The sequence below is a fragment of the Chiloscyllium punctatum genome, chromosome 10 (assembly GCF_047496795.1).
Source record: "Chiloscyllium punctatum isolate Juve2018m chromosome 10, sChiPun1.3, whole genome shotgun sequence".
NCBI lineage: Eukaryota > Metazoa > Chordata > Chondrichthyes > Orectolobiformes > Hemiscylliidae > Chiloscyllium > Chiloscyllium punctatum.
This window is the reverse complement of record NC_092748.1, coordinates 74794811-74815394: the sequence shown is the minus strand read 5'-3', so window position 1 is coordinate 74815394 and position 20584 is coordinate 74794811. Positions and strand designations below refer to the sequence as shown.

General features: G+C 40.2%; 1 protein-coding gene across 3 annotated transcripts in view; it reads left to right on the top strand.

The window, feature by feature from the left end:
• Positions 1–20584, top strand: part of lrp2a (low density lipoprotein receptor-related protein 2a) — a 346919-nt gene that overhangs the window by 169932 nt on the left and 156403 nt on the right. For all 3 annotated transcript variants that reach the window (XM_072579538.1, XM_072579537.1, XM_072579536.1), the window contains 4 exons: positions 2612–2851; positions 12266–12451; positions 14782–15702; positions 16551–16716. In XM_072579538.1, coding sequence (XP_072435639.1) covers positions 2612–2851; positions 12266–12451; positions 14782–15702; positions 16551–16716 — 1513 coding nt within the window. The remainder of the gene's footprint in view (positions 1–2611; positions 2852–12265; positions 12452–14781; positions 15703–16550; positions 16717–20584) is intronic.

Below are 20584 nucleotides of genomic sequence, written 5' to 3'. Positions count from 1 at the left end.
GACAAGGCTGGTAAACTCATGAACCAATTCCAAGCTGTGTGAGCTACAGATATCTGTATTTATAAAAACTGAAAGAACTATGGATGTTGGACATCACAAACAAATCAGAAATTGCTGATTAGGGAGGGGCAGCCACTTCCTGGAACCATCCCATCAGATCTTCAGCCAACTTTGGCACAATGTCTGTCATTGATCCTTGATTATCTGAGACTTCTATCCAGGTTACGACTGATCTGTCCCATTGTGAGTCTTCACAATAGCCCAGGATAAAATAAAGAACAGTCCGTCCTTGGATCACTGAAGCTTCTAATGATCTTTTCAGTTTTCATTTGCTTCTGCCTTTGTGGTTACATGGCAGCCACGGTTGGAACAATTGATCTCACCTTGCACTTCTACCTTCTGAATGTTACATGGGCTTCTGTCACACACTAAATATGTGGGTATCTAGTTGAAATATTTGAAAAAGAAAATCATCCTTGGGATGTTGAAATGAGTTAATGACAGGCTGAAACAGTGGATGGAAGAACTCACTACTTCCCCTTCCGTTCTATAAAAATCATTTGCATAATTTAAAGCCTTTACTTCATTGTACAAAGGTTCAAACATAAAGCTATCAGTTAGAGTGCTTTTTAATGTAAGTTTAGGCACTGAAGAAAATTGTACTAACTTAACTCTGATTGTCAATTCCATGTGAGAGTGCATCTTGAAGCAAATCAAGAGAAAGTTGCTGTCTTGTCAGTTATCTAAAAGGTTATGAATGGAATCTGCTAGAGGAATTGCTGGAACTTCAGCTGCATTTCAGTGTTTATGCCAGGAATGTTCGTGTTAATGTAGATTCATGCTACCAATCAAAGAGCTTCACAGTGAAGCTACACACAGCAGAACTCTGTTCTATGTAGATGAAAATATAAATACAAAATGAGCTTTACTTGTTAAATCTAGACTGTTGAAACACAAGCCAGACTGAGGGATTTGTGGCTTAATTGAACATGAGTAACCATTCAGTTTCTTTAAGCTCTCATTCAGCTTTATGTACTTATCTTGTGATATATCCTGTTGTTACACCATCCAATTTTTTTTTAAACTTTGAATTTTTACCAACTAATTTACAACAAAGAGACATTAACCAGAACAAGCAGCAATCTACCTCTCATCTGTAGATACAGTAAGGAATGGCCAGGCAAAATGGGAAAGAATGGTGGTGAAAAGAATATGAGTAATATGGGTTTGAATGGAAGGGCTGCAGTGAGAACTGAGCAAGGGGTCAGGCAAAGCCTGTCTCAATGTTGGCACCAACTTGCTGCATCTTTTAAACAAGGTCTTGGTATCAAAGTAAAATTCTCATTAGGCAAAATGTTAAGCAGGATTCTTGTTTGCTAATAAACTGCACATCCCATCTCATTAATTTGCAGCTTATCATCTTACCACTCACCACAAGCAAACTATTCTGCTTCGTCTCTCCTCCTTAATACTGATCACTGCAAACAGCTTCTCTGGGCATGATCCACAGGCACTAGCTGCACTGACCTCTTAACTGTGAATACTGGCATTTGATATTTGCTAACTCCTCAGGATTTTCATGCCCCCCGCCCCACCATCCACATCCAAGATGCTTAGACATAGACCTGCATTACAGAGCTCATTAGCAACTAGCATTGAAAAACTGCTCAAGAGTACTTTATGCATATGGACAGATTGGACTGGGCTGCATCTTAGGGATGCTTGCTTGCTCTGTTAGCATTCACTTACTCACTTAAAGCGTACCTGCGTGCTTTATCACATAAATACTTTATTACATGTGGTATCAACTATTTTCTAAGAAAATCCAAAACTTCATGTATAGACTCTCTAGTTCAAGCAGAAAAAAGATGAGAAATGTTGCAAAAGATAAACTATTTTTATCAGATGGATGCTGTATTTTTCTAAGTTGAATTGGTCATGAAGTTTGTGGGCGGCACAGTGGCACAGTGGTTAGCACTGCTGCCTCACAGTGCCAGAGACCTGGGTTCATTTCCCGCCTCAGGCGACTGACTGTGTGGAGTTTGCACGTTCTCCCCGTGTCTGCGTGGGTTTCCTCCGGGTGCTCCGGTTTCCTCTAACAGTCCAAAAATGTGCAGGTCAGGTGAATTGGCCATGCTAAATTGCCCGTAGTGTTAGGTAAGGGGTGAATGTAGGGGTATGGGTGGGTTGCGCTTCGGCGGGTCGGTGTGGACTTGTTGGGCCGAAGGGCCTGTTTCCACACTGTAAGTAATCTAATCTTCTAAAAAAAAAGTTGTTCCAATAATGGATATAAGAACATGTATAGTTGCGATTTACATGATAGATTATATTATAATATTGAATTGCCAAAACAAGAACATAAAAGCTTTTTTGAAAAACAAAGACCTTTGAAAAGCATTGATTACAACAATTTTCATACCTCACAGTTTAATTAGCAATTGGTGATTTGCTGTTTGTGGGCGGCCATCATGCAGAAATGTTTGCCTGTAGAACAACGGTGTTGCAATTCAAAAAATAAAATTGTTTGTGAAACTTTGGAATGTTCATAACATTGAAGTACTACACACAAAAAAGTTAATTGTACTTTCATTTTGTTTTCAATTTTACTTAGGATCAGCTGGTTCCTCCAATGGATGCAGTAACAACATTGGAATGTGCGAACAACTGTGTCTACCCAGACCCAATGGAGGCTCTACTTGTGCTTGTACTACAGGCTACCATATTAACCCAGATAACAAGACCTGCTCATCCTTTGATTCATTTTTGATTGTGTCCCAGCTATCTGTTATCAGAGGATTCAACCTAGATGCAAGTGACCATTCTGAAGCCATGGTACCAGTGGGTGGCAATGGTAAGTGCAAGATCCTAATTCTCAACAGTAAAATTAACAGAAATGTCTCATTATGGCACACTTTTATGGTACATCCTGCATTTTCTAGTAAAAATTTCAAAAATTATCCAGCTGGAGGTCTACCATTCTTTACAAAAAATGTTAAAAATGATGCACGGCTTGCCAAAATTATGTGAGAAAATGTTTTAAAGACAAGCCAAGTTATGATGTACTATTCAAGTGTGTTTTGCTATACTTTATTAAGAGATTAATTAATATAAACAAATTTTCATTAGCATGATTCACATAAAAATCTGAACATGCCCTTCACTAAGTTTAAAACAAAAACATGGAGTTCTACATGCAAAATCAATTGGAAGTTAAAAAAGATTGTGACAGAAATTATACTCATTCCTCTAATTTCTCTCAGACATTGCTGGATTTGTAACAGTGTTCTATAACTTAGTTTGGCTAATTGTTTCAAAATTCTGTATGTATTTTCTACCTTGCTCCCCAATTTACAGAGGCACTCTAATCCTATCCATCTCCCAGCTCAAACTGGTGTTTTATGCTTCTTCCCTTCCTCATTAGCATTAGTATTTCTTCTTCTTTCTCTTTTTTGATAGCATACATTTTCCTTTCTCTTTCCTCTATTCCTCCTATTCTTAATTCATGCCGTATTCCTTCTCCTCAGTTAGTGAAGTAATCTTTCTATCTTTTCCTTTCATCATTTTGTGGGTGGCACGGTGGTACAAGTGGTTAGCACTGCTGCCTCACAGCGCCAGAGACCTGGGTTCAATTCCTGCCTCAGGCAACTGAACGTGTGGAGTTTGCACGTTCTTCCCCGTGTCTGCGTGGGTTTCCTCTGGATGCTCCAGTTTCCTCCAAAAATGTGCAGGTTAGGTGAATTGGCTATGCAAAATTGCCAATAGTGTTAGGTGTAGGGGTAAATGTAGGTGGGTGGGTGCGCTTTGGCGGGGCGGTGTGGACTTGTTGGGCCGAAGGGCCTGTTTCCACACTGTAAGTAATCTAATTGCTGTTACCTTTTTTATTGAATGCTGCTGCTAGTTGGGGATATTAATAAATGCTATATGTTGGTGTGGACCTTACTCCTCTCACAAAATTATATTTATCAAGTGTTCCTACCCATAGCATCCATCATTGTGCTATGTAAGTAATATTTAACAAAACAGTTTTATAGTAAAATTTGTTAGAGACCAGAGAAACCTCCCCCAAAATATGTAATTGAGATAGCCTAGAACCTAACTTTTATTTTACAGGCATGTGTAAGGCGCTGTGCTCCAGATATAATTTGATTGGTCCACTACCAAGCTTTAATCAAAACATACTTTTCTTCCAATGCAATTAAAATGCAACAAAGCAAAGAATTGGTATAACTTTATTGACATACAAACGAAAATATTATTTGACCAATAAATATCAACTGTTCAATATAGACTGGATCCCATAAACACGACCTTTGGCAAAATGCACTGCAGCAAAACAATTTTTTTTTTAAATGCTGTCTCTCTCCAGTCCAGTAGAAAGAAACACTGACAGAAACAATCTGCCCCTTCTGATTTTGAAGATGAAAAGTCTCTTAAGTTTTCAATCTAGCAGTAGAGAGAACCCGAGCTGTCTGCTCCAGCAGCTAACTAAAAAAACATTAACTGAAAGCCAAAACAAAGTCCTCTGGGTCTGTATGAACCTGACCCTGCCCACTCTTGATTCTTTTGTCTGAAAAAACACCCAGGGACAAACCTAAAGTTATTGAAAACTTCCTGTCAGGAGGAGACACCTCGGTAGCACTGTGACAAAATCCCTCTGCAAGAAATCAGGACAGAACATATCTCTTAAAGGCACAGTATTGTCAAAAATTAATTGTAATATGAATTACCAATCCTCAGATTCCTGATTGTAATTGTATGTTTTTTGCAATTTGACAGATGGTATGACTGTGGAACTCTATCATATTTCTGTGTACTTTATAGCAGCAAATATGAAAATGTGTAATCTGAAGGCAAATGCTTTTTATGCCCTTTTCATCCTGAAATTATGAAATTTAATCTTTTTACCGGAAAAGAAAATCCTTAAATTCCTATCAAGGATTTAATGATAAATAGCTGTGAACACCATCTGCTTGAAAACCTTTAATAAAATAACCATGAATCTGTAACATTTACAGCTGTGACTATTTTAGGTGTTTAAAAATTAAGTTACATCCAAATACTTCTGGAGAAGGGTCACTGGACTCAAAATGTTAACAGTTTTCTCTCCACGGATACTGCCAGACTGCTCATTTTCTTCAGCAATTTCTGCTTTTGTTTTAGAATATTTGGATTGGATTTCCAGCTCAAATCATTCCAAAAACTCTTGTGTTAATTTTGTTTCAGAATTTTCATGGAGCATAGAACAGTACAGCATAGGACAGGCCCTTTGGCCTCACCTGGTCTTTGCCGACTATGATGCCATTTTAAGCTAATCCCATCTGCCTGTGCATGTGTGTACCTGAATGTTTCCTATCTGCTTCAACTACTTTCCCATACAGGCCTTAGCCTCAGATGCTTTAGTGAAAATGATCCAAATTTGTCCAACCTCTCCTCATAGCTAGCACACTCCAATCCAAGTAACATCCTGGGAATAAATCTCTTTGCACCCTATTCGAATCCTCCACATTCTTCATATCCCCCACATTCTTCATATCGTGTGGTGACATAAGAACTAGGAGCAGGTATAGGATGTCCGGCCTGTTGAGCCTGCTCCGCCACTCATTAAGATCATGGCTAATCTTTTTGTGGACTCAGCTCCACTTATGCGTGTTTTCGCCATATCCCTTAATTCCTTTATTTCTGAAAAAAAACCTACCTTCGCTTTAAAGGCGATTACTGAAGTAGCATCAACTACTTCCCTAGGCAAGGAATTCCATAGATTCACAACCCTCTGGGTGAAGAAGTTCCTTCACAATTCAGTCCTAAATCTGCTTCCTCTAATCTTGAGGCTATGCCCTTTTGTCCTAGCTTCAGCTACCAGTGGAAACATCCTATCTACTTCTGTTTTATCGATTCCCTTCATAATTTTATATGTTTGTCGAAGATGCGCCCTCATTCTTCTGAATTCCAATGAATATAATCCTAATCTACTCAACCTCTTCTCATAAACTGACCCCTTCAACTTTGGAATCAATCTAGTGAGCCTCCTCTGCACCCCCTCCAGTACAAGTACATCCTTTCTCAAGTAAGGAGACCAAATCTGCACTCAGTACTCCAGGTGTAGCCTCACCAGCAACTTGTGCAGCTGCAACATTACCTCTCTGCTTTTAAACTCAACCCCTTGAGCAATGAAGGACAAAATTCCATTTGCCTTCCTAATTACCTGTTGTACCTGCAGCCCAATCTTCATGCACAAGGACACCAAGGTCCCTCTGCATAGCTGCATGCTGCACCTTTTTACCATTCAGGTAATAATCTGCTTTCACTGTTACTCCTACCAAAATGTATGACTTCACACTTATTCACATTGTATTCCATCTGTCAGATCTTTGCCCAGTCACTCAATGTATCTATGTTCTTCTGCAAAGGTTCACAGTCCTCTGCACACTTTGCTCTGCCACTCATCTTAATGTCATCTGCAAACTTTGACACTGGACATGTGGACCCCAACTCCAAATCATCTATATAAATAGTGAATAATTGTGATCCCTGATTGCCAGCCAGAATAGCACTCATTTATCCCCACTCTTTGTTTCCTGTTAGTCAACCAATGCTCTATCCATTGTAATACTTTACCCCTAATGCCATGCAACCTTATCTTATGCAGCAGCCACTAAAGGTCAAAAGCCTTTTGGAGATCTAGGTACACAACATCCACTGGGCCCACATTGTCCACCTGGCTCAAAATATCTTCACAGAATTCCAAAAGATTTGTCAGACATGACCTGCCTTCTTGAACCCATGCTGCATCTGTCCAACAGGACAATTTCTTTTGAGGTGTCCTGCTATTTCTTCCTTGATAATAGACTCAAGCCTCTTCCCCAATACAAAGGTTAAGCTAACTGGTCTACAACTCCCCATCTTTTGACAACCTACCTTTTTAAACAGTGTCGTCACATTTGCTGTTTTCCAATCTGCTGGGACTGTCCCAGAGTCCAGTGAATTTTGGAAAATTACCGCCAGTGCACCTGCTGTTTTCCCACCATCTCTTTTAGTACCCTGGGATGTATTCCATCAGGGCCAGGAGACTTATCCTTAGCTCCATCAGCTTGCCCAACACTACCTCTTCCGTAAACTGATTGTTTCCAGGTCCTCACTTTCCATCGTCTCTTTGTCAATTTCTGGCATGTTATTACTGTCCTCCACTGTGAAGACTGATACAACATACCCGTTCAATGCCTTGGTCATTTCATCATATCCCATAACTAAATGCCCTTCTCATCCTCTAGGGGACCAGTGTTTACTTTAACAACTGCTTTTCATTTTATATATTTATAGAAATGTTTGCTATCTGTCTTTATATTCTGTGCTAGTTTTTTCTCATACTCTATCTTTCTTTTCTTTCTAGCTCTTTTTGTGGCTTTCTGTTGACTTTTATAGTTTTCCCAGTCTTCTAGTTTCATGCTGTTTTTGGCCACTTTGTGTGCCTTCTTTTTCATTTTGATAGCCTCCCTTATTTCCTTAGACACCCATTGGCAGATTATCCCTTGTCTTACAGTCCTTCCTTTTTACTGGAGTGTACCTTTGCTAAGCACTTTGAAAGTACTCCACTGCTCATCAACTGTTCCACCATAAAATTTTGTTTCTAGTCTAATTTAGCCAGGTCTCCCTCATTCTGTTGTAATCCCCCTCGTTCGAGCACAGGACCCTGCTATTGGATTTTATCTTCACACTCTCCATCTGCATTCAAAATTAAACCACACTGTGATCGCTCCTCCCAAGAGGATCCCTAACTGTGAGGTAATTAATTATTCCTGTCTCGTTATACAGGACCAGATCTAGGGTAGCTTGCTCCCTCGTTGGTTCCATTATATATTGTTCAAAAAAACCTATCACGGATACACTCAATGAGCACCTCCTCAAGCCTACCCTGACCAAGCTGGTTTGACCAATCCACATGTAGATTAAAATCCCCAATGATAAAAGCCATACCATTTTGCAGGCATTAATTATTTCTTTGTTTATTGTCCTCCCTAATGTGATGTTATTATTTGGTGGCCTATAGACTCTACCAATCAGTGAAATTTTCTTCTTAGAATTCCTCTAGCAGACAATACTCCAAATGTGGCCAAACTAAAGTTTAATTCAGCTGCAACATGACCTGTCAACTTTTATCCTCAATACTCTTGACTGATGAAGGCAATCGTGCTGTATGCCTTCTTTACCACCTTATCCATTTGTGTTGCCAATTTCAGGGAGCTATGGACTTGCTTCCCAAGATTCCTCTGTATACCAATACTTCTAAGGATCCTGCCATTTACTGAATACTTTCCTTTAGCACTTGACCTCCCAAAATGTGTGACCTCAAACTTGCATGGATTAAACTCCATCTGCCATTTCTCTGCCCAACTTTCCAACTGATCTATATCCTGCTATATCCTTTGACAATCATTCTGTCTATCCACAATTCCACCAATTTTCATTGTGTGCAAACTTACCAGTTGGATCATCTACATTTTCATTCAAATCATTTATAGTTATTATAAACAATAGAGGCCCCAGCACTGACCTTGCAGAATACCACTGGTCACAGTCCTCCAGTATGAAAACAACTACCCTCTATCTTCTATGGCCAAACCAATTATGTATGCAACTAAACAACTATCTGTGGATCCCAAGTGAATTAATGTTCTAGACCAGTCTACATGAGGGACTTTGTCAAATGCTTTAATAAAGTCCGTGTAGGTAATGTCCACTGCCCTACCCTTAACAGTCATCTTCGTCACTGCCTCAAAAACTCAATCAAATTTATGAGACAAGAGCGCCACAAAACAAAGCTATGCTGACTATCCCTAATCAGTCCATTCTTTTCTAAATTCAATTAAGTCCTATCCCTAAGAATCTTGTCCACAGTCAGTTACGAACACTTCTGTAAGGCTCAGCTGCCTATACTTTCCTGGATTATCCCTTTGCCTTTCTTAAAATAGGAACAACATTAGTTATTCTCCAGTCTACAGGCACCCGGCCTGTGGCTAAAGAGGAGATAAAAATATCTCTGTCAAGATTTCAGAAATCTCCTCCCACACCTTCTTCTGTAGTTTGGAGAGATCGCATTAAACTCTGGGGACTTATCTACCTTAATGTTTTTCAAGACACCTAACACCACCTCCTTCTTAATATTAACAAGCCCTAGAATGTCATCATACCGACCCCACAAATCTTAACATTATCTCTGTCTTTCTCCTTCATGATTATTGATGCAAAGTACTCAATAATTACCTAACCCACTTCCTCTAGCTCTCCACATAAATTTTCTCCTTTGTCCTTGAGTGGATTTACTCATTCCCTGGATACCCTCTTGCTCCTAATATACATATAAAATGCTTTGGGATTCTCCTTAATCCTGTTTGCCAAGTATATTTTATAGTCCCTTTCAGTCCTGCTAATTCCTTGTTGATGATCTTTCTTACTTCCTTTATATTCCTTAAGGGCCTTGTCTGATTTACTAAATTTCCAAAGTTTCTTAGTTTCCTAAATTTTATATATGCTTCCTTTTTATTTTTGACTAAACTTCCTATATCTCTTGGCATCCAGCCATTTTTATCTTCCATCCTCATAAGAACATGCTGGTCCTAAACTATGATCAATTAGCCACTAAAAGACTCCCACATCTCAGATGTGGATTTACCCTCAAATAGCTGTCTAGCCCTCTTTCTGCCACTGACTATTAGCAGACCTATAATATAACCCAAAAATAATGATTACACTTTTCTTATTCCTCAGTCCTATCCATAAGGCTTCCCTGAGTGAGTCCTCCAAGATGTCCTCTCTTGATGCAACTGTGGCATTCTCTTTAATAAGTAATACAACTTCCCATTCCTTTTGCATCCCACTCTTTCATGCCTGAAACCTTTAAAACCTGGAATGTTGACCTGCCAGTACTGCCCTTTGCTCAGCCAAGTTTCTTCAATGGAAACAACATTATAGTTGCATTTACTCATCTAAGCTCTAAGCTTATCTGCCTTACTGGTTGTACTGCTTGCATCAAAATAAATACATTTACTGTTTTCATTAACCTGGCCCTGCCTGTTTTTCCGATTAGATTTACTTGACTTAACTTCTGCTTTCTCTTCAATCACTGCACATGTGGGCTGACAGTTCTGTTTCCCACCCCACTGCCACTCTAGTTTAAACTGAACGGTACTAACAAATTTCTATAGAAGGATATTGGTGCGCCTCCAGTTTAGGTGCAACCCATCATTCTTGTACAGGTTCCTCCTACACTGGAAGAGATCCCAATCATCCAAATATTTGACGACTTCTCTCCCCTCACCAGCTGTTTAGCCATACATTCAACTGTATTATCTTCCTCTTTCTAGCCTCACTTAGCCCAGGGAATAATCCAGGGAGTAACCCCTCTACTGCCATGTTCGCCACCACTTCCGCCCCTACCAAAGCCACTCACCTGCATTCTGCCAACGCGCCCCCAACATATCCCACTCTCTCCATCCCCGCCCCCCAGAACCCTGAGGGGAACACCACCCCCATTCCCACACCACCACACCCACCCCAGTTACAGGCTCCGCCCCACACCTAACCAGATCCAAGCTCCCAGTCCTGTCGCGTTTTCACCATCCCCCCCAGACCTTCCCCTCACTGAGGACGAACGGCCTTACCTTTATCCCCCTCTCTCCACGCATCAATGAATTTAATACGCATCGTGATGTTGAACACTTCTTCCGCCGCTTCTGCCTCTGAGCTTACTTTTACAATCAGGATTCCCGCCCACCTTCCGAGGACCCTTTCACTTGCCTCCAACACACTCCATCCACCTTGACACCCCGCACTGGCCTATTACCCACCCTTGACCACTTCATTTCCAACTGCCGCCAAGATATTAACTGCCTCAAAATGTCTACACCCCATCCCCACTCCAACCTCTCATCCTCACAACATGCTGCCCTCCACTCCCTTTGCTCCAATCCCAACTTTACCATCAAACCAGCGGATAAAGGGGTGCAATGGCAGTTTGGTGCACTGAGCTCTACACCGCTGAAGCCAGATGCCAACTCGAAGACGTTTTCCTACAGCCCTCTCAACCATGACCCCATCCCCATCACCAAACCATCATCTCCCAGACAACACAGAACCTCATCACCTCAGGAGATCTCCCACCCACAACTTCCAACCTCGTAGTCCGGGAACCCCACACCGCCCGATTCTACCTCCTTCCCAAGATCCACAAGCCTGACCACCCCGGCAAACCCATTGTCTCGGCCTGCTCCTGCCCCACTGAACTCATCTGCATCTTCCTCAATGCTGTCCTATCCCCCCTCATCCAGGAACTCCCCACGCACGTTCAAGACACCACCCATGCCCCCCACCTCCTCCAAGACTTCTGTTTCCCTGGTCCCCAACGCCTCATCTTCACCATGGACATCCAATCCCTCTACAGTTTCATCCGCCATGACCAGGCCCTCCAAGGGCTTTTGTCTGAAACGCCGATTTTCCTGCTCCTTGGATGCTGCCTGACCTGCTGTGCTTTTCCAAACTCTGATCTAAACTCTGGTTTCCAGCATCTGCAGTCCTCACTTTTGCCTAATAATCAAGAGATAACAACCCCAGAGTCCTGTTTTTCAACTTCCTTCCTAACTCCCTACATTCCCCTTGCAGGACCTCACCTCTCTTCCTGCCTATGTCATTACTACCAATCTGGACCATGGCCCCTGGCTGCTCACTGCCCCCTTTCAGAATGTTCAGAAACAATTTTGACTTTAGTACCAGGGAGACAAAACACCATCTTGGAGTCTTGCTCATGGCCATCTGTGCATCTGTTTATAAAATCCCCCCTCACTACATTTCAATCCCCCCTACTGTATATCAGAAGTAATTGTAGTGCCACTCATCTGTCTGCTGCTGTTAATTTCTTCTGAAGCCACCCCCTGAACAAACCCTGAAATGCTACACTTCGATGAGAGGGGAATAGCCACAGGGAACTCCTGCCTGCCCATCTATCTGGATGAACCTTTGGTGTGACCACATCCATGAGACTCCTATCTATAAAATTATTCACCTCCTGTGTGCTTATCAATGAGCCCAACCGCTGCTCCAACCGATCCATGTGGGCTGAGAGGAGCTAAGGTGGACACACTTCTACAGACATAGTTGTTGGAGATATTTGATTTCTCTCTAATCTCCCACATCTCACAGGATTTCTTTGCTTTTTTTTGCCAAACCAGGATTGTGCATTTAGAATTAGTAATATTTTGATTTTTTTTTCTTTCAGCTCGCTTTGCCCTACATGTGGATGTACATATAGCATCAGGATTTATTTACTGGTGTGACTTCAGTGTGGCATCTTCAAGGAATGCTATTCGGAGGATTAAACCTGATGGGTCTTCCTTCCAAAGCATCCTAGTTACAGGAATTGGTCAGAATGGTATTCGGGGAATTGCAGTAGATTGGGTGGCAGGTCAGTGCCTGATGAACTTGTAATCTTCCAGCTTTACAGTAATTACCTATAATTTCTTTGTGCAGTATTAAAGGAAATCTGTTAACTAAACAATAGAAAACACCTGTATTAATGTAAGCAAGACGTCCCAAGGTGCCTCATAGGAGCATTGTAAATCAAAATGTGATACCAAGCTCAAAATGGGCTATCAGCTCAGAACACTAAGAGCTTAAAGAGGTAGATTTGAAGGAACATTTTAAAGAATGAAAGCTGCATAAAAAAGCTGAGAATTGTAGACAGGGTATTCTAAAGCTTGGGACCTGAAACTATGGCCGCTACAAACAGGTTGTGGAGGAAGCCAAACTTAGAGAGTGCAAATATATCAGATAGTTCTGAGCTAATGGCAATCTTTCCAAAGATTGGGAGGTACAAGACCACAAAAGATTTAAAGATGAGGATATGAATTTTAAAATCAAGATACTGCTTAGCATGAAGTTGAATGAAGGTCAGTAAACAGGGGTGGTAGAGGAATATGTTAAGTCATGGGCATCAGATTTCAATACCTCAAGCTTATTGAGGGTAGAATTTGGAATATTAACTATGGGCACGTTAGAGCAAAGAAAAGAGGCACAAGTAAAGATGTCACTGGCAGATGAACTGTGATAGGAATGAAGTCAGGCAATGTTGTGGATGTGGAAATAGGCAATCTTAGTGAGGGCATAAATATGAGGTGGGAAGATCACCTTAGGATCAAATGCTTTAACATAGTTGAGAGAAGACTCCACTAATCTTTGGCTGTTAGTAGGAGAACATGATTTGTTTATTGCAAATAATATCTCACTCTTGTAGATAAGAAGAAAATAACTTGGAACAACTGCAAGATAAGAGAAATCTAAAATTTGTTCATACATGCAAATATTTTGCTAAAACTTCTGCTTAAGTAACAATATACTAATTTTTGTCTTTTAATTATTAACAAGTCCCAGTCTCACTAAATAAATGAAAACCTGAAGAAAGCTATTTCACATGCTTTCTAGTACAAAATCCTGCTACATCTTTGAACAGTGTTAAATATCTTAGTATTCAGACAGTACTGTAGTTATAGATAAGTCAAGATTCCCTTTGGCTGTGTATCAGCTACAGATCAAATTTCTGTGTTCTATGTTCATATTTCATTGTTATATTCTTATTTATTTCAATAATGATAATTGCAAAATACCAATGTCAAAATTTAGGTTTTGAATTTGCATTCTGTATTTTTGATCAAGCTTTTACAAGCTTTCCTTCACCATCTTGTAATTGTAGAAACCCATACATATAAACTAAACATTCTTATGTTATCATCATCACTGCTAAAACCGACTGAAGAGGCATGAGATGACCTTTTGGAGATAGTCTCGCTATGCATGGATTTCACAATTAGTACAGTTTAACACCAACTTGATGTGAAGCATTTTAAAAGTGCTTTGACTGTCATGTTTAATGTTAAGATTAAATGCTTTTTAAATGCAGTACGAAGAATTGTTAGTCACCTGATAGAACAGAATCTGAGCATTGTTAAAAAAGAGATGCAGTCATAGCTTTTCATCTTGCACTCATCAGGACAGATGAAAGAATGCCAAATTTCAAAGGGAGCAATAATTTTGTCAGGCAGCAGACTTTGATTGTTTGAAACATTTCCATGGGGGAATGCACCAGGCAACAGTTGTCACATAAAGTTCTGTTTAAATGCAAAAGTCGTAATGCCTGCGTAATGAAAATACTTAACCTGTAACAAGTGTGAGTGAGCCATACTGCAATCCCTAATAATAACCTTACAATAGTATTCTTCAGTCTGTCTTAAGTGCAAGACAAAAAGCTTTGACAATGTATTTTTTAAAATTCATTAATAATAAGAATTGTTTGTCTACATGTGTGCAGGTACCAGTGTGGCTCAGGTATGCTGACTCTGCATTATGGTCTTCTGACTGGAAAGTGTAGCTTAACAATAGTCTGGCATACATGTTATTATTGGTGTTTGATGTTGCATCCTTGGTGACATACAACTATTTCACTTGACAATAAGAACCTTTTCCAGTCGAACATCAGTTATTGAAATTTGGCCTCTGCTATAGTTTGAAAAGAAAAGAATAAACTTTGTATTATATAATGATCAGCGATGAATGATAATATTAAAATAACCCAATGATTTAATTTGTATGTGACCTGGATTTACATCTCTCTGATAAGTGTACTGAACCCCAGAATAATTTAGTATGACAGACTGAACCCAAAGCATACAGATTTCATAGAACCACCTGTTCATCCTTCAGAAAGAATGATATATATGTTTCTTCTTTTATGTGATGCAGGCAATCTCTATTTCACAAATGCTTTCCAAACTGAGACATATATTGAAATTCTCCGTTTGAATACCACTTTTCGTCGAGTTCTCCTGAAAACAACAGTGGATCAGCCAAGACATATTGTAGTAAATCCAAAGATCCGATATATCTTCTGGGCTGATTATGGTCAGAATCCTAAAATTGAGCGGGCTTTACTTGATGGCTCCAACAGAACTGTCTTAGTGGATGATGGTATTGTCATGCCACGAGGTCTAGCTGTGGACCACACAAATAATTACATCTATTGGGTTGATGACTCCCTTGACCTAATTGCTAGGGTCTCACCTGATGGTGACGAACATGAGATAATTCGTTACGGCAGTCGCTATCCAACCCCATTTGGAATCACTATCTTTGAAAACAGTATGATTTGGGTGGATAGGAACTTGAAGAAGATTTTACGTGCAAGTAAAGAACCTGGAAGCATGGAACAACCGTCTGTTATCCGAGACAACTTGAACTTGTTAAGGGATGTGGTAATGTTTGATAAAAGGATTCAGCCAACATCTCCCAGGCAAGTTAGCAATAACCCTTGCTTGAGCTCTAATGGAGAATGTGCCCAACTTTGTTTTGCATTGCCTGATTTGCAACTTCCAAAGTGTGGGTGTGCCCATGGTAGGTTGGCTGCTGATGGAAAACAGTGTATGACCATCACTAATGATTATTTGATATATGCAACAGAAGGTTCCATTCAGAGTCTTCACTTGGATACAGCTGACCATACACGACCCTTTGCAGTAGTAAATGTATGGTGGACTGCAGTGGCACTTGACTATGACAGCAGTGACAAAAGAATTTATTTTACACAAAACTTTGGCCAAGGGCGCAGCAAAATCAGCTACATCAGTCTTGCAGATGTCTCTGCTTCCCCTACACAAGTGGTATCAGGTAAATACAACAATCATTTTATAAACAGTAATATGACTGTTTATTATACCAGACTAAAATTGAGTGCAGCATTCCACATTAGCATCAAAGCATCAACAAACTTATTGGTTAAAAAAATGCTCTTGTATGCTTAATTCTATGGCTGTGGATTCCTTTGCATCTGTTCTCCCTTTGCACTACAATTGATGATTGACCCTTCAACTGGAATTCTTTCCCTTGACCCTACCATTCATTTCCTTACCCCATCAATGTCTTTTTCTATGGCTAAGTGCTGTTTGTATTCAATTGTATCAGTTTCCGTGAAGCACCTTAAGACATGTTTCTACATTGTCGTAAATGCAAATTATTATTGTTGTATCTATTGTAGAGTGTAGAATCCAGAGTTGCTAACAACCATGTTTATTATCAGTCTATATTGGCTAAAACTGATTATGGACAAACCATTATTGTAAATTATATTCTCAATGAAACAAAAAATGGAGCTTCCTATCACAGAAAGAAGAATTCTATCAATACAATTGATTCCAGTTGCAATGTAAAATTGAACCTTATGATTAATTCGATTCAATGTTCCTCCTGGTTTTCATTATATGAATTTTGAAGCTGGAATTACAGACCCAATGAATTCTGCCCAGAAATATAAATCAATCATCTGACATCAGTGGTTGCTGTATGCATTGTTACTAGAATTGCTTTCTATTACTTAGATTTTAAATATGCTCTAAGAATGCATGTTTCACGTCTACATTAATGTTGGTTCAGTCAACGAATGCTTGCTTTTTGCTTTTATACATCAGTAATTTAAATATTTTAAACCATTAAGTAATATACAAAAATATTTATTCAAGGTTTGGGTGCTCCTGATGGAATTGCCTATGATTGGATTAACAAGCGGATTTATTATAGTGATTACTTGAATCAAACAATCAGCTCCATAAAAGTGGATGGCAGCGATCGGTCAATCATTGCAAATGTTCCGAGACCAAGAGCTATTGTACTGGATCCTTGCAGAGGGTAAGCTTCGTCAAGCTGCAGATTGAAACTGAGTACTTTATTCTTCAGGTCATGTCACAAGCAATCTTGGTACCTTCTTAACATTTTGACCAGTTAATGTACTTAGTTTCCAAGCAAATTCCAATGGTTTCCATCCAGCAACCAATTTCAAATGTTCTATTGGACATCCATGCAAGCAGAGCATGACAACAAAATAGTACAACATGTTCAGGATTGAGTAGGAGGACTTGAACCAGACAGACTGAGAATGACCAGATATCAAACAATGCTGAAAGATTGTTCTGATGTGAAAGCAAATTTAGCTGTTGTCGACTTGTGATATTTAGGAATTTACTAAAGTAGTAGGCTGGATCTTTTGAACTCTTAACACTTATAGTGGAAAAGAAGAGCAGAATTATGTTCAGTCAGTTTTATTCACTGGTATAAATAGGTAAAAGGAGACAGTGATGCTGTATCTGCTACCTGATAGCTGCTGTTTGTGAATTTGTGAGCTTTACTTTCTGGCTCAACAATGAGACCATCAGTCTTGTATGATGGAATGATGATGTTGATTTTAGTCACGACTCTCCATCAATAACTAAAAACAGGATGATAGAGCTAAACAAAAATTGTTGGCTTGCTGCTGGTCAGCAACCTATTCTATTTTTTGGATTGACCTTGATTTAAGTAGCTGGAGTTCCTATTTGAAAATGTTTAGCATGGGGGAAAGGGGCTTAATGAATATGTATAAATTGGGGCTACAAGATCTTGTCAACAACCCAAAGCCATTTCTGACCCTTCCCGTGTTGTTACTGCTAACTCCTCAAACTGCCCACTGTAAGTGGAATGATGGAGGAGATGACTCTTCACAATATTTAAAGGCATCGTTCATGCTGTTAGGTAACATGCTGGAATGCAATAACACGTGCAAGCCATTTTGTTTGTACTACACAGTAGCTTTTGGCTGTTTAAACTTTTAAGGCACGTAAAATCTCCAGAACCCTTAAAAGGATCTGGCAATGCATTTTTATCTTCATGGGATTTTGTCTGACAGTCCTCTGCTATGAAGACACAATGAGGACAGCAAAACAGAGCTGCAACTGCAAGAGGAGGAAATAGAAGGTTTACTTGTGGGAATCATTTGTGCTCCAAATACAATTGAGAGGTTAAAGACAACTTACCTGTGTTTTTTGAACAACAGCATAACAAAGGGACTTTTCACAGAATTGTGTCAGTTCCTGCAACAAGATTTGCCTCTTGCTCCCATTTTTGCCTGGTCACTGCTACCTTGGACATCTTTTCCTTGAGCTTCTTCCAGGTTGTCTTATATGATATTGAATGTAACATGTCAGTCTGCATTAAGTAGATGACTGCCATGTTTGCTTCAGTGAACACTTCCATCACCCTTCCCATGAGCATCTGGAAGCCATAGGGTTTGGCTTTGAAGCTTGCACAGATGGCAACATTTCCAAGAGAATTCTAATGTTGCCTATATCTATGTCACCCACTGGTGTCTTTTACAGGATCTTGTGCACTCAAAGCATTCATTCTGTTGGTATATAGAATAGAATAAAAATTTGTTGCTATATGTACTTCTACATGAAAAATAGAGTGAAAAGTTTTATAAATCGCCAGCCCACACATGCTTACATCAATGACAGAAGTCATATGTAATAATAAAAAGAAAGTAAAATTAGGGCAAAGTACATCACAGTTCACTGAATGGCTCCTGGGCTTAGGGAAAGCCAATTTAAGAAACAATGGATTACCCTCAAACTGCAGCTGGGACGAGATTGCCATTGTAGGACAAGACTGTTGTGACGGGCCACTGGAATACTGGGCCAGAAGCCTCCGCCAAAGCAGACCACCGTGCCAGGCTAATACCACCATTCCTGGACGAGACCACCTGCCAGGCCACTGGAATATCTGGAAGTTGAAGACGAAGAAGACCTCCAAATGGAAACGAGATTGCCACACCAGGAGATGACTGCATCTTGGGAGACCGCCAAACTGTGCTGAGACTGCCACTTCTCCCCTGTCAGGCACCCAAGCCTAGCCACAGATTTGGATCCTTACCCTGGCCTGTGAGACTGGCTCGGGGGAGTCAGCCCAGGACCTGCTCCTCACTCACTGGGAGGTGGAGGGAATGACCTGATAGAAGTAAAAGATTGTGAATGGCATCAATAGAGTGGAAAGTATGAGGCCTTTTCCCAGGGTACAGGGGTCAATACTCGGGGACACAGGTTCACAGTGTCGGGGATGTTTAAGAGATTTACGAGTCAAGTATTTCACACAAAGGGTGGTGAGTACCTGGAACGTGTTGCCAGAGGAGGCGGTGGAATCAGACACAATAGCAGCATTCAAGAGGCACCTGGATGAATACAGGATGAATTGGAAGGGAATAGAGGGATCCTGTAAGTGAAGATACTTTTAATATGGAAGGGCAAAATTTGTCAGTGCAAGCTTGGAGGGCCAAAGGGCCTGTTCCTGTGCTGTGCTGTTCTTTGTTTTTGTTTTTTGTTCTTTGTTCTACCCCAGGGTCAAATGGAGCTCTGTCCAGCTTGTCAAATGATGCTGATGTTGCTAATGTTGGTCTTACCTCTCACACACCCTGTGTGATGTAACCTGTATGCCTCTATCCACCTTTATTTTCTCATCCTACGATCTGTATGTCCTTGCTTACTGTGATCTACCCATACTGCTCATAAACAAAGATTTTCACTGTACTTAGGCACACATGACAATAAATAAATCCAGTCAAATCAAATCCTGGTGTTGCTGCTATTGCTGCCATCACCAGAGGCCTCCTCCTTCACCCGCTACTCTCCTGACACAAAAGAGAAAGAATATATATGAATAAAAATATGTAACCGGGAATGAGCAGAAGGTGGCCCAACGTGCAAGTCTGGGGCCATAATGCTTTTTTTTATATAAATCCTCTATCCCTCGAGCTCTTTCACAGAAAGTGAAAGGCACACTACTTGGAGACAAAGAGTATCACCTGTACGCTTGGTGTGTAAGTCGTCTGTGAACCTCTTTGTACATATCTGTGTTATAGACTTATGGAACCTAATTGAGTCTCAATGAGCAGATCATCAAAGTTCTGAAATTAGTCTGCTGATTAGACAAGCCTGGTGGCTTTCCCCCAAGATAGCTCACAAAATGTGACTCATATAATAGTGATTTGCTGTTTGCAGAAAGGATTTGCTATCTAGTTGAGACAACACGTGAGGCCACTATTGAATGAAGGCTCCCACATTGAGGTGGGCGAGGGCAATGCTGACATAGAAAATAATGGAGAAGTAGAAGTAGTTCAATAACAACCTACTGGAGAATAATTCAGCTGAATGATCATGTGTTTTGGACTTTCTACCCTTAAATAACTTGCATTTAGTCAAAGATCGGAATTGAATGACATGTTAACTAACATTGCAAGACCATCAGCTAGTGCAAGAACAGTCTGTAAACAAATATTCCAAAAAATAATTAGTAATATTTTGTAGCTTTAAACAATGCTGGACACCATAACACTATTTTGAGCCCCTATGTCTTTCTCAATTACTCACTTTCTCTCATGCTTCTGTGAATTGCTACCTCAGCATGACAACTAGGAAGTTGCTGAGGCATAATCAAATGGTATTTGGTAGCCCATAAGGGGCACAGTCTAAATATGTTGCAGTCTGAGAGAGAGCAACAAGTTCCAATTCCATGTTCCACTATTCTACAGAAGGAAAGAGTGTCGGAGATTTTGGGTGCAGCTGAAACTGCCATCCATTTGATCCATATCTGACAACATGTAGAGGAAGCGACACAGTCCTGAGCATATATGGCTGGATTCAAATATCCCTGAATGATGCTTTCGGTTGTGACACAGACTTCTAGAAGAGTT